General features: G+C 41.4%; 1 protein-coding gene across 6 annotated transcripts in view; it reads left to right on the forward strand.

Annotated features, from left to right (window-relative positions):
* The window catches only part of SLF1 (SMC5/6 complex localization factor 1), a 144,614-nt gene that overhangs the window by 49,629 nt on the left and 80,921 nt on the right, over positions 1–14,064 (forward strand). For all 6 annotated transcript variants that reach the window (XM_075593191.1, XM_075593186.1, XM_075593214.1 and 3 more), the window contains 3 exons: positions 1,951–2,064; positions 6,424–6,499; positions 11,951–12,194. In XM_075593191.1, the coding sequence (XP_075449306.1) occupies positions 1,951–2,064; positions 6,424–6,499; positions 11,951–12,194 (434 nt within the window). The remainder of the gene's footprint in view (positions 1–1,950; positions 2,065–6,423; positions 6,500–11,950; positions 12,195–14,064) is intronic.

A 14,064-nucleotide genomic window follows, 5' to 3' on the forward strand; every position in this document is an offset into this window, starting at 1 on the left:
CTTAAAAAAATAAATAACTGTGTGTGTGTGTGTGTGTGTGTGTGTGTGTGTGTATATAATAATAGCATGTTCTTGTATAGTGCTGCTTGTTTTACGTAGCTCTTTACAGAGACATTTTGCAGGCACAGGTCCCTCCCCCGTGGAGCTTACAATCTATGTTTTTGGTGCCTGAGGCACAGGGAGATAAAGTGACTTGCCCAAGGTTACAAGGAGCCGACACTGGGAATTGAACCAGGCTCCCCTGCTTCAAACTCAGTGCCAGTCAGTGTCTTTACTCACTCTCCCACTTGCACGCGCACACACGCACGCACACGCTCTCACACACACGCGCGCACACACACTCACTCTTACACACTCACTCTTCCACGCATGCACACGCACACACACTCTCCCACTTATATACACACACTCTCCCACTTACACACACACACTCTCCCACTTACACACACACACACACACACACACACACACACACACACACACACACACACACACACACACACACACACACTCTCCCACTTACACACACACTCTCCCACTTACACACACACTCTCCCACTTACACTCTCACACACAAACACACACACACACACACACACACACACACACACACACACACACACACACACACACACACACACACTCCAGCACCTCAGGGACAAGGGGTTAATTTGGCTTGCAGAAGAAATGTTGCAAAAGTGTCTGTGCCCTTTCCTTGTAGCATTTAGTATGTTTCTCTTTTTATGTTGCATTTCTAACCACCAATCAGAGGTAGACCGCACCTTGCTCTGAATGTTTCAAAGCTGTGGGTTAAGGGTATAAAGCGGTGGGGAGGGAGACCTGGAGACCCCTAGTTAGCTCAAGCTCCAGTTCTGGTGGTGATTTCAAGCTGCAGATGCAGAGCTCCAGTGCTGGTCCCAGGTTTGAAAACCAGTCCCTGTAGACACTGTGCAGGAAGAAAAACAGAGGAAATATCTGGAAGGAGGTCCTGCACCTAGCTCTGCAGAGTATCCCCAGTTCTCCCCGGTTAGGTATGTGTGCCTGTTTGTGTACAATTGTGGATAATCTTTTACCAATAAATTAATTTTATAAACTCTTGGGTTTCTGTCTGGCGATATTGATCCCTGGTATTAGTCCTGGTCTCCCGTGACGGTGAGTACGAGTCAACCAAGATGTGGTTTCATACAAGGATAAGTACAACTAATATATAGCATTAAATATTGTGTGTACTGTACAGCAAAAATGACTGAACTGATTGAACCACACTCATAATATGTAAATTCGAAATTACCTTAGGTAGGATTTGTAGTACCAAAATGCTGTTGCCATCCACTGCAGGATTTAGTTTTTTGTTTTCTATAAATATATGAATATGTTAAAAAAAAATATATATATATATATATATATATATATATATATTTTTTTTTTGTTTGCAGAATTTTATTTGTTATATTTCTTGTGTGATGTAGGATTTGTCTATTTCTGGCCTTAACACCAAAAGCCGGCTTCTGTACGTGCACTGTTGCATTCTCGAAGAATGTAGACTAACTTCCCATGACAATCTTTGGAATCTGTGGCAGTTTTGATAACTTGTACAAGGTGCTGACATTGCATGACAGACGTGTTAGTCCTAGAGCATAATGGAAAGTCATTTGTCATTGCTTAACTCTCACGGCTTCTTTTTCATGACCTCATATACTGTATATGTATTCTGAGTAGTTTCCTATCAATAATGCTGTTTCAGTGGAATCTAATGATAAAAAAAGATTGATCCATATTTTTTAATTATCATTTATTATGCACTGTTGGCTATGGTTCACTAACTACAAAATGCAGTTGTCTGGTTAATGTAAACCTGAATCGTTTAGTTCAAGATGAATTTGCAGTTAAATGTTAATGTTGATACAGCTAGCATGTTGACTTTTTGTACATGTTTTTTTTTACCTACAGATGGAAGTAACTTTGAAGAAACAAATCATTCAGTTAACTGGTTTCAAGAATGTAGAGAAAGAGGCACTGGTTGAATTGCTATTCAGGCTTGATTGCATATATATTGATTCTGTGGTAAGTAGATCATTTGAATAATTCAACATTGGTCGAACTACATAGAAGATAAGTTTATATCATGTACTTTAATTGGAGAGTTGTGCTTGCCATTGAAAATGACATGGATGGTTGTCCATTTAATGTAGGTAGCATCTTGCAAAGTTCCACATTTATTATATATCGTTTAAACTTTATTATAATTGTCCACCTCCTTTGCCTGTCCTTTTTTCTACCGGTGCCAAGCAAATATGGATTCCCACCATCAAGTGGCCACCCCCTGATAGCTCAGTGCCACCCCTTGATGTCCGGTCAATGCCCGCCAGTGCTTTCCCACTGTGCCTCTATATTTAGATGGGGTGGAAACTCTGGACATCCAGCCACATTCCTCGCAGTCGTCTCCTAAACTTTCTTGTAACTTTTTTGTAATGGTAGAAAATCCCTTAAATCGCTAGAACAATTGGGCAGATAGAATAAGATGAAGCTTTCATTCTAGATAATAATAATTTATATATTTTTTGCCAACTCTTTGTGATGAACCTTATTTTTGTAGTTGTACGCTTTAATGCTAACAATTGCAGTTGCTTGTGACTGCACAAATACCCTTTAGATGCTATAGTAACACCCTCAACGGCCATAATAATAACTTTATTTTTATAGAGCTTTTCTCCCAATGAGACTCAAACTGTGCGAGGCAGATTGTTCAAAAGAGTGGGAGCAGCGTGGCTAAAAGTTCGGGCCCCAGAGGCAGTTAAAGGGATTCTGGGAACTGTTAGGAGTCCTTTATCTGCAGATCGAAGTGAGCGAATGGGAGTATAGGGAACTAGAAGCTCTTTCAGATCGCTGGGGCCCTGGTCATGTAGTGCATTTGAATGTCAAAAGCCTGTCTTCAAATAAATTTGCCATTTTACAGGCAGCCAGTGCAGACAACGGAGAACAGGTGTCATGTGGCAAGAACGGAGAGCTCTGTTTTTTCAAATACACTAATTGTTTGTTTTCGCATAAAATTTTGTATGAAATTCGTTTTCAAACCTTTTTGTAAACTTTTTTGATGTTTAAAGCAGGGGAGCACAATCTTTCCCCCCTGCCGGCTGTCCCTCTCTCTGCGCACCCTCCCTCTTTTTTTGGCTCCTGGGTCTGGGCGTCATGATGTTACGTTGCCATGGCAACGTGATGTCACATGATCCTGCGGCGTAATTTGATGCCATGATGCCATGGCGACACGTTTCCAGAAGCCGTCTGAGCCCAAGGTATGTTCTCTTTACAGAGGCCTTCGCCGCCGGCATTTAATTTTCGTGCCTTTGACCTTGTTCAGGGTGGCAGAGACAGGAGGTGGAGGGCCCGTGTGTGCGCGCGTCAGTCTGCTGGGCGATGTGTGCACATCATCCCCAGCAGACCTTTGCTAGCGTTGAGGAGCCGGGTCTACAGCCTCAGCTTAGGGGTGGGTGTTGCTCTGTTCAAATCATTTTCAAGAATGATTTGATTGGCTAACGAAGTACCAGTGACGCTGCTGCAGCTTGAAAAAACAACTTGAGTTGTTTATGCAAACTGTAGCAATCGTCAACTCCGTACTTCGGCGACAGGGTAGCTTCTACCCTGACAACTGATATTGACTTTAAATACTTTGTTTCGAACATGTGCGAATCCTTCGGGAAGCGCAGAGGGCCTCTGTAAACCCTGCGCCCCACGCAGACAATCTGGTGCGCACCCCAGTTTGCGCACCTCTGCTTTAAAGTAACCAAATACTTTACAGTGATAAGAGTTTGTGAACTTGGTTCTAGTGCAGTGTTTTTTTAACGGGTTCCTAGGCACCTTTGGGTTTCCCCCGGGGATCCCTGAAGGGTTCCCTGCAATTTTCAGGTCATTTGAAAATGGTACCAAATACAGAAGAATTTACAATGTATCTGATCTCAGACGCCTATTAAAGAGGGCTCAATCTCCTGCAGGAAATTCCTCACAGCACACCCATTGCTCAAGCAGTCCTCCTCTGGTCTGTTTGTTTCCCCCTACGTGTTTCATTCTTAAAAGAACTTCCTCAGGGGCTATAAGGAGATTGAGTCCTCCTTTTCCTCTGGAAACTACACTGTGGACGGCTGCCACGGTTGGACCCCCAGAGAATGACGGAGTGCTGGACTTTCGTCACTATCTGACCCATAGTGGTCCCAATGCTCGCACCCGACTTATGTTTGTGAGTTTTGTTATTTTTTAATATCTGTTATAAAGCAATCTGCACTATATTTTGTGTCCTCTGTTTCATGCTATGGGATTCTCCTCCCCACTTCCTTGACAAACACCAAATATCATCATCTGAGGTGGTCACTTAATAACCACAAGGCCTACATTACGTATATCAAATCTGAGTGAAATATATACCATACTGCTGGTTATTAATATTGTTGTATCCATTGTTATCATACTCTGTTACACCATATGTGTATTTCCCCCCCCAATTTTATATCCCTGGATGTGAGTGCGCTTCTGACCACCTGCTTTCAAAAAATGGAAATCTAATTTTTTTCACACGGAACAAGTTTTATTATAATTTAAGAGCAACATCTTACAATTCCATTACCTGTGAAAGGAATTTGCATAAAGGGTTGTAACCAGCATTTGTAAGGGCTACAATACAACCTGAAGGAGGGATGAATATATACCCTGAAACTTGTTCCATCTCTGTATTTTTGTATGTTATTGTGTTCTATATAATGATGATTTCATTTTCATATTAACCTACTTTTCAAATGGTTTTGGTATGCACAGTATCTTTATTTTCTGTTTTCAATGACAGATCTTGAGAAGGAGCGGCTCAGTGAGTAAAGACACTGACTGGCACTGAGTTTGAAGCAGGGGAATCTGGTTCAATTCCCGGTGTTGGCTCCTTGTGACCTTGAGCAAGTCACTTTATCTCCCTGTGCCTCAGACACCAAAAACATAGATTGTAAGCTCCACGGGGCAGGGACCGTGTCTGCAAAAATGTCTTTGTAAAGCGCTATGTAAAACTAGCAATGCTATACAAGAACATGCCAGTATTATTATAATTAGGTATTGAACGTATTGCTTCCTTGTATTTATGCCACTTGTACTAGTGGTGGTATGTGAAAGAGGGAATATTGTGTAAAAAGGTGAATAACAGGCGCAAACAACTTAGTAAAAAGTGAAAATAATAATATTAATATCTATGTAAGTGATGAAAATGAATGTAGTAACCAAACCCCCAGCTCAAAACCTCACTGGTGGGACCTGTTTCACGGGTTCCAAGGTTTAGGAATATCTCAAAATATCCAGGGGGAGCATGTGGAGGAACAAGAGAACAAAATACACAAATATAAGTGCAGACGTAATGCAGTAGGTGAAATAATTAGGCAGTGTCTTGGCTCGTATAGTTGTTCTACTCACAGGACTAAAGAGTAAATAAATGCAATTGGCAAATTGGGTTGCCACCTTTGAAGGTAGCTATGCACCGGACCCCCTAACGATTCTCCGTCAGCAAATACGCATGTATAAGGAGAGAGAAAACTACATAGTGTGATCAGTATGAAAACTTTATATAAAAAAATCAGGGTAAAAAGTGCGCACTTACAATGTGCTAATAGGTTAAAAGCATATATCACACAATGTGAATTGGAGGTATCCCGAACAGCTCACCGCCTCCCTTAGGTCTTCTAGCTGGCTTCCACGGCTCTGTATCCTGGAACGGAGCTTCCCTCTGTGCGCCCGTCTGAACGTGTGACGTCACGGCTGCAGGGTCGGTTCACAGACAGCCGTGACGTCACACGTTCAGACGGGCGCACAGAGGGAAGCTCCGTTCCAGGATACAGAGCCGTGGAAGCCAGCTAGAAGACCTAAGGGAGGCGGTGAGCTGTTCGGGATACCTCCAATTCACATTGTGTGATATATGCTTTTAACCTATTAGCACATTGTAAGTGCGCACTTTTTACCCTGATTTTTTATATATAAAGTTTTCATACTGATCGCACTATGTAGTTTTCTCTCTCCTTATACATGCGTATTTGCTGACGGAGAATCGTTAGGGGGTCCGGTGCATAGCTACCTTCAAAGGTGGCAACCCAATTTGCCAATTGCATTTATTTACTCTTTAGTCCTGTGAGTAGAACAACTATACGAGCCAAGACACTGCCTAATTATTTCACCTACTGCATTACGTCTGCACTTATATATTTGTGTATTTTGTTCTCTTGTTCCTCCACATGCTCCCCCTGGATGTTTTGAGATGTGAAAAGAGGGCATATTTATAGCAAGGAATTAGATATATTTTAAATCAGAAGAAATGTAGCATATCTAGTATAGTTAAATAAATTCATGTAATTTAAAGTTAAATCCGTAAAAAACATTTTAACTGACTTTTTTAAACTTTTACAGAAGTTTGAAAATTGCACACACCTCATTGCAAAGCAACCATGCAAAAGTGAAAAGTGGCTTGCAGCATGTGCGACAGGTGAGTAACAAATCTGATATCAATGCTTGTATAATGGATGATGTTAACAGAATGCTTTTCTACGTCTCCTGTTATGACGTTCAGGGCCATGGTTCTTATCCAAACCTCTTTCGCTTTCCAAACATTTTGCTGAAGTCTACCCTTTCTCACACTGGAAACAAGAGAAGTACTAATCTACTTTATTTCATATATCTTTAATTCTATCTATTCTGAACTCCGATATCATGCTCGCCCATAAGAAATTATATTCAAGGAGCGCGTGCACGTGGCACACGCCTGTCGCTTGCGCAAATGTGAACTGTGCTTCAGGAGATGTTCAGGCGACAGGGAGGTGTGTCCGTGAGCGGTTCGCCCTCATTGGCTGAAACGTGCACGTGACGCGGCCGTCGCACGGCAAAGACAAATTCATTTGTCTTGCTGAGAATTGAGCGCTTGGTCGCATACACCATGTGCGCCTTCATTGGCATTCATTAGTTTGTTCCGGCGGTGCCGCGAGTATACTTGCAGCCTAGGGCCATGCCTATAGTGCCGTCGATGGCGACATGACGGGTGACGTCACCCGTCGCTACCGGCGAAAGTTCTATTTCGCCGGGCAGCGGCGTTGCGCAATTCTGGCAATTTGATTGGTTCAAGGGCCGTCACTTGACGCGACAGCCCTTGAAAAATCTAATTTTGCCGGCTACCAGTTTTCGCGATGTCGCTGTCGCGCGCACTGTAAGCGCGGCCTAACACTTCCAATGCTATGCCCCAATGAAAAGCCTTTTGCTTGGTGTTCCATACAGAGCAGTATTGAGTAGCACTTGAGATTATGGCAGTACTTTAACAGATTGGCCCAGCTATGATGCATGTTTTATTTATATACTGTATGTATGTGTATGTATATATGTAGAGGTATCTGTACCGTGTTAGCCGAGATTAATAATCAAAAATAAATAGACGATACCGTTCTGTGGCTAACGAAATGCTTTCATTTGTGTGAGCTTTAAAGATACTCTGATCTCTTCTTCTGGCTGTGTTATATGATTAAAGCAAGAAAGGTTTAACTTAACAGTGCATTTTGGAATGTTATCTTTGACTGAAACATATCCCTCCCCCCGTGCAGTATGCGATTTATGACGTGAGGTGTTAAATAGTCCATGAATGTTAGTGATGTAAGAGTGTGTGTGTGTGTGTATGTAAAATATAAATGTATAAAGCGCCCATAGTGTATACAGCGCTTTACAAAAGGTGTGTGTGGAGTGGGAGTTTATACCAATGGTGTGGGTAGGTGTGGAAATGTAAGAGGGAGTTGTTTTACTAAAAGTCTGTGTAGAGACTATGTGGTCCCTAATGGTATATAGGGATGGAATTACATAGAAGTATTTTGTATGTGCGGGAGACAGCTGTGTTTGCAATCATATAGAGCAGTATGTATAGACATGGCCTTTAGCACTCATGGGTTATCTTGTGTAAGTAGTGACTCGTGAAACTCCGATCTCGGTTAGGCCACCCCTAAGTGTCCCGAACATTTGCATAAATTTGTATTCATGCAACCGTCTCTCTTTCGGTGTTCTAAGATTATCTTCATCTTATGGCCAGAGTCAGAAAAATGATCGCCGACAGGACTGTGTTGTTACGCGTGTGATGCTGTGGCGATGCAGATTCATTCTCTTGTTTAGCTCCTGTCCCGTCTCACCTATATAGTAGCAGCCCCCTGGGCATTTTATGCACATGATGAGGTACACGACATTGCTGGAGGAACCGGTGAACCTTCCTCTGATTTTGTACTCCAGATTCCTGGACGCAAGATGCAAAACCTGTGCAATGCTCCACACAGCGGTCACAATACAAATACCACACAGGAATCTGGAGTACAAAATCAGAGGAAGGTTCACCTGTTCACCTGTAATCTTAGAACACCGAAAGAGAGATGGCCATGGAGTGCAGCTGCTCAGAACACTTAGCGGTGGCCTAAACCGAGTCCGCAGTTTCATGAGTCACTACTGACACGAGAACTCTCTTCCCATGAATGCTAAAGGCCACGTCTATACATACTGCGCTATATGATTGCATACACAGCTGCCTCATCTTACACATACAAATACTCTGTAATACTCTGTAATTCCATCCCTATATACCAATAGGGGCCACATAGTGTCTACACACACTTTTAGTAATGCAACACCCACTTACATTTCCATACCTACCCACACTATTGGTATACACTGCCAGTCCACACACCTTTTGTAAAGTGCTGTATACACTGTGGGCACTTTATAAATTAATATTTACATACATACACACATACATACATACACACACACTCTTACATCGCTAACATTCAGGGACTATTTAACACCTCAAGTCATAAATTGGATACTGCACAGGGGGTAGGGATGGGTTTCAGTCACAGATAATATTCCAAGATGCACTGTTTTAAGTTAAGCCTTGCTTGCTTTATTCATTGTAAGAACGCCGGAAGAAGAGATCAGTGTATCTCGAAAGCTTGCACAAATAAAATAATTTAATTAGCCACAGAACAGTATCATCTATTCATAATAAATATATATATATATTTATATATATATTTATATATATTTGCATGTCATTTCCCAGAATCCCTTCCAGCAGTGGAAGCGCTGTGTGCTGGGTGATAATGGTGAAAGGCGGGGTTGCAGACCTGCAAATGAGCATACAGTAAGATTTTCATTTGATATATATGTGTGTGTATATATATATTGTGTATGTATATACACATACACACACACATACATACATATACACATACACACATGTATACATACACACACACATGTATACATACACACACATGTATACATACACACACATGTATACATATACACACACACGTGTACATATACACACACACACACACATGTATACTAACACACACATGTATACATACACACACACACACACACACACACACACACGTATACATACACACACACACACGTATACATACACACACACACACACACGTATACATACACACACACACATGTATACATACACACACACACATGTATACATACACACAAACACACACACACACACACACACACACATACACATGTATACATACACACAAACACACACACACACATGTATACATACACACACACACGTATACATACATACACACACACACACATGTATATATACACACACTCTTAGGGTGGCGTCTACTCCCACTGCAAAACACCAGCGGGAGCAATAATGGCTGTTCCAATTTTCTGATTGCCTTCCTTAAACCCCTCTTCTTCTTTCTCTAGTTCTTCTTCACCTCTTCTATTGTTCTATGCCTCCTCCCTATCATTTGACGACTCACATTCTCACTCTTACAAAGTCTAGTGGTTTTAGTCCTGCGAAAGGTAGTTGACATTTGCTCCTTCTTATACACACTGGTACATGACCTAATCGTCTCCTTGGGGGAACCTCTCATTTGGGGAACCTTTCATCTGTAACTCCCTACACTTATTTAAACTATTGCACCATAAACAATTACGTGTACCCAGTTGTCTATCACTACAACCCATATATTGTAAGCCGTCATAACCATACGTCAATGTTCTATTTCCTTCTATAACATAGGATAAGTATCTGCCGTCTATATTTAACATAGGTTGAACTCGATGGACATACATATGTCTTTTTTCAACTTCCTCTACTGTGTAACATGTTGTTTCACTTTATGCAACGCTTGAGTAAATATTCAACATTATTAATACACTAATAAGAAAATTACTGAAATTATATACAGTAGCAGCTTTCTCCCTTGTTCATGTATATATCTGTTTTGTTTAGTTTTCTTTATCTGCAAATGACTGGCTTCATTAAAAAAAAATAACAATACTAATGTCACCGAGTGCCGGCCATGGAGTGCTTATACTTTTCCATCTCCTGGTCTGCCACGATAACATTGGCTTGCCAAGCAGCTAAGTTCGAAGTTACAATTTTGATGTCCGACAGATGCAATGCGGACAATGTACACAGAGCGGTTTATCAGTTGTGTGCAAGTTCTGTCCTCAAGAACTGCTAGAAGACCTGGTTTTCAGGATTTCCCAAAATGACATGTATTTGACCAATTGACCTACCCTTTATTATCGCAAAGACCATTTACTTACAGTAGGTGTATATTTTTTAACCAGGAACAATGGTAGAGGTCGGCAGAGCACTGCAGGATATTAAATGAAGTGATCCAGATGGGGCTCACATATAAAAAAAATAGATTCTTTATTGGAAAGATCCAGCCCCCTCTGGGTCTCTTCATTTAGTATCCTGAAGGGCTCTGCCAATTTGTTCAATTGTTCCTGCTGCTACTCTACCAGGCAGAATTTGCACGCTATCTGACCTCATCAGACGGAGACCAAGGACAGACAAGCTGAAACCGAGATCTACAAAGTGAGTTTCTCAAGGTTTTGTCATATTTTTTTATATACTACTTATTGGATGGTTGTCTATAATTCTGGGGAGATGCTGTTTGTTTTTGTGTGATTGCCATAGGCTACACTAGGCACTAGTATCCCCTGTATACATTGAATTGATACTACAATCATCATTTAAGGAGGTCATATTTATGAATATCTCATGATATTATATGGATAAGTCATTTTTTGGATGCACCAGATTCACAATGTTTCTGTACATTTCTTCACCAACTTGTCATTCTGTAGCCCGTGAAGACTGAATGTGTGCACCGCTGATGTACATAGATTGTTTCATGAAAAAGACATCCCTGCCCACTATTGTTCATTTTGGTTCTTGAGGCACAGAGTGAGAGTGTGATTTTGGCCAAGATCACAAGGAAAGCTGACGGACACTGGTATCCAAACCGCTCCTCTACTTCCCAACTGAGCTACTTTTTCCAGGCCATATCCGTAGATGTGCAAAAATACATTTATAGTCCACATATCTTCCATTCCTCGCCTCCCCTCCCCCCCCCCCCTCTGTTACTCGTTGTGAAACCTGACTGCACACGTTTTTAATGGATTCTAAAACCACAGTGAATGTGGTCAGCAGGCACGCACGCGCTCCTGGCCCTTCCCAGCCAAATCCTTTCTGCTCAGAGACCCTGCAGCAGATCAAGAAGTTCCGAGAACCTCTTAATAACCACTTTACCAGGCTATCAATATCAACATCATTGTATGTCAGAAGACTGTAATTATAGAGATGTAACATCACTTTTCTATAATAGCTATAAATGTTTTATATTGTATAAAAACAAACAAACTCCCCCATTCACAGATGAGCTGAGAAGATCTGTGACATGAGAAATCCTACTTGATGTAAAATTGTTCAACAAAGGATGCCTATATAAAACAAATACTAAGGGCACATTTTTTTATTTACTTAACTGTTGGGTTTTAATTGCTTTTCTAATCATCCCTTGATTTGCCATTTGTCTTCACCCACATTCTTTTTTTGGCTCACAGTTAATTTACTTTCCAGGGAAGTGGATTCTCACCAAAGACTACATAATTGCCAGTGCCGAAAGTGGCAGATGGCTTGATGAAACGACTTACGAATGGGGATATAAAATCGAAAGGGACTCCCATTATTCACCTCAGATGCAATCTGCACCTAAAAGATGGCGCGAAAACCTGACACGCATTGCTGCTCCAGGGGCCTTCAACAGATGGAAAGTGGCTCTCCTAGTTAAGGAAGGTCATAAAGAGAGGGAGGCTTTAATAAGGTAGGATGGGATTCCCCTAAGTAAAAACTAGTCGCTTGGAAATTAACCTTCATTTGGCTAGCTTAATTTCTTTCCCACCTTCACAGCACATCATGCTAAAATTTAGTGTGTGTGTGTGTGTGTGTGTGTGTGTGTGTGTGTGTGTGTGTGTGTGTGTGTGTACGTACAGATAACCGGCGCTATTCTGAAACCTCTAATATTAAATCTCAGCTTTGAATGTGCTGGTAAAAAAATTATAATAAAATGACAATATAAAAATAGGAAAGTGACACAGGAAATAAATATTGAAAATGTGTGACAAACTGATGCAATAAATATACTGTACTGTAAATAGCCCAAAAATGGACTAGTATTAACAAAAATTGTGAAAGGATCCTGTAAAAAGTGGCTGCTCCTCAAAGCATGAACCACATCCTGCATAGCTACATAAACTAAAGAGCGCACGCTCCATTAATGTTTATACATACACACACAGACACGTATATATTACATTTGTGTGTATAGAGAAAAGAAAGAATTGCCGGCGCCAAATCAGTCCTTTAAATAATAATAAATCCGAATAAAGACCAAACCGTCTCTTGCAAAGTGCCAAAAGTGTCCTTGAGCAAGCAGGCAGTGAAGGGGTCAACGAACGGCTCACACCAAATAATAGTGCAATATGTAAAAAAGAGAAGAAAACAAACAGATAATGGTGCAGTACGCCAAAAAAGTTGACATTAAAACATTAAAAACTCACACATGACAAACATAACACACAATGACAGACAGACACTAGCAAGACTATAATCCTAACAAAAAGCTATTTATTAACATTGAAATACTGGGTTCCGGAGGATACAGCACTTAAGTCAAGAGGGGTAAAATTAAAACCCTACTTACAGGACAGTGGATGGTAAAAGCAGTGAAGCTGAAGATCGCTCAGGTGCTCCTCTCTGAAGATAACTGGAGCTCCTTTAGGGATTGCCTCGTGTGGGGGATGGATGTTGAGTCGCACGAAAACCGGAACTTCCTGGTGGATGTGACGTCACACGCTGCGGTGTTACTGAAATCGCTGCTCCTCTTCCTCTCCTTTCCCCCCACAGCCTGCACAACTGCTGCCAATATCCTCCACAACCAAACGAACAGCTCTAAAAACAGAATAATCTCCCAACGACGTTTCATGCACATACGTGCACTTCTTCAGGGGTGTCAGAAAAAGTGCACGTATGTGCATGAAACGTCGTTGGGAGATTATTCTGTTTTTAGAGCTGTTCGTTTGGTTGTGGAGGATATTGGCAGCAGTTGTGCAGGCTGTGGGGGGAAAGGAGAGGAAGAGGAGCAGCGATTTCAGTAACACCGCAGCGTGTGACGTCACATCCACCAGGAAGTTCCGGTTTTCGTGCGACTCAACATCCATCCCCCACACGAGGCAATCCCTAAAGGAGCTCCAGTTATCTTCAGAGAGGAGCACCTGAGCGATCTTCAGCTTCACTGCTTTTACCATCCACTGTCCTGTAAGTAGGGTTTTAATTTTACCCCTCTTGACTTAAGTGCTGTATCCTCCGGAACCCAGTATTTCAATGTTAATAAATAGCTTTTTGTTAGGATTATAGTCTTGCTAGTGTCTGTCTGTCATTGTGTGTTATGTTTGTCATGTGTGAGTTTTTAATGTTTTAATGTCAACTTTTTTGGCGTACTGCACCGTTATCTGTTTGTTTTCTTCTCTTTTTTACATATTGCACTATTGTTTGGTGTGAGCCGTTTGTTGACCCCTTCACTGCCTGTTAGCTCAAGGACACTTTTGGCACTTTGCAAGAGACGGTTTGGTCTTTATTCGGATTTATTATTATTTAAAGGACTGATTTGGCGCCGGCAATTCTTTCTTTTCCCT

The sequence above is a fragment of the Ascaphus truei genome, chromosome 1 (assembly GCF_040206685.1).
Source record: "Ascaphus truei isolate aAscTru1 chromosome 1, aAscTru1.hap1, whole genome shotgun sequence".
Taxonomy (NCBI): Eukaryota; Metazoa; Chordata; class Amphibia; order Anura; family Ascaphidae; genus Ascaphus; species Ascaphus truei.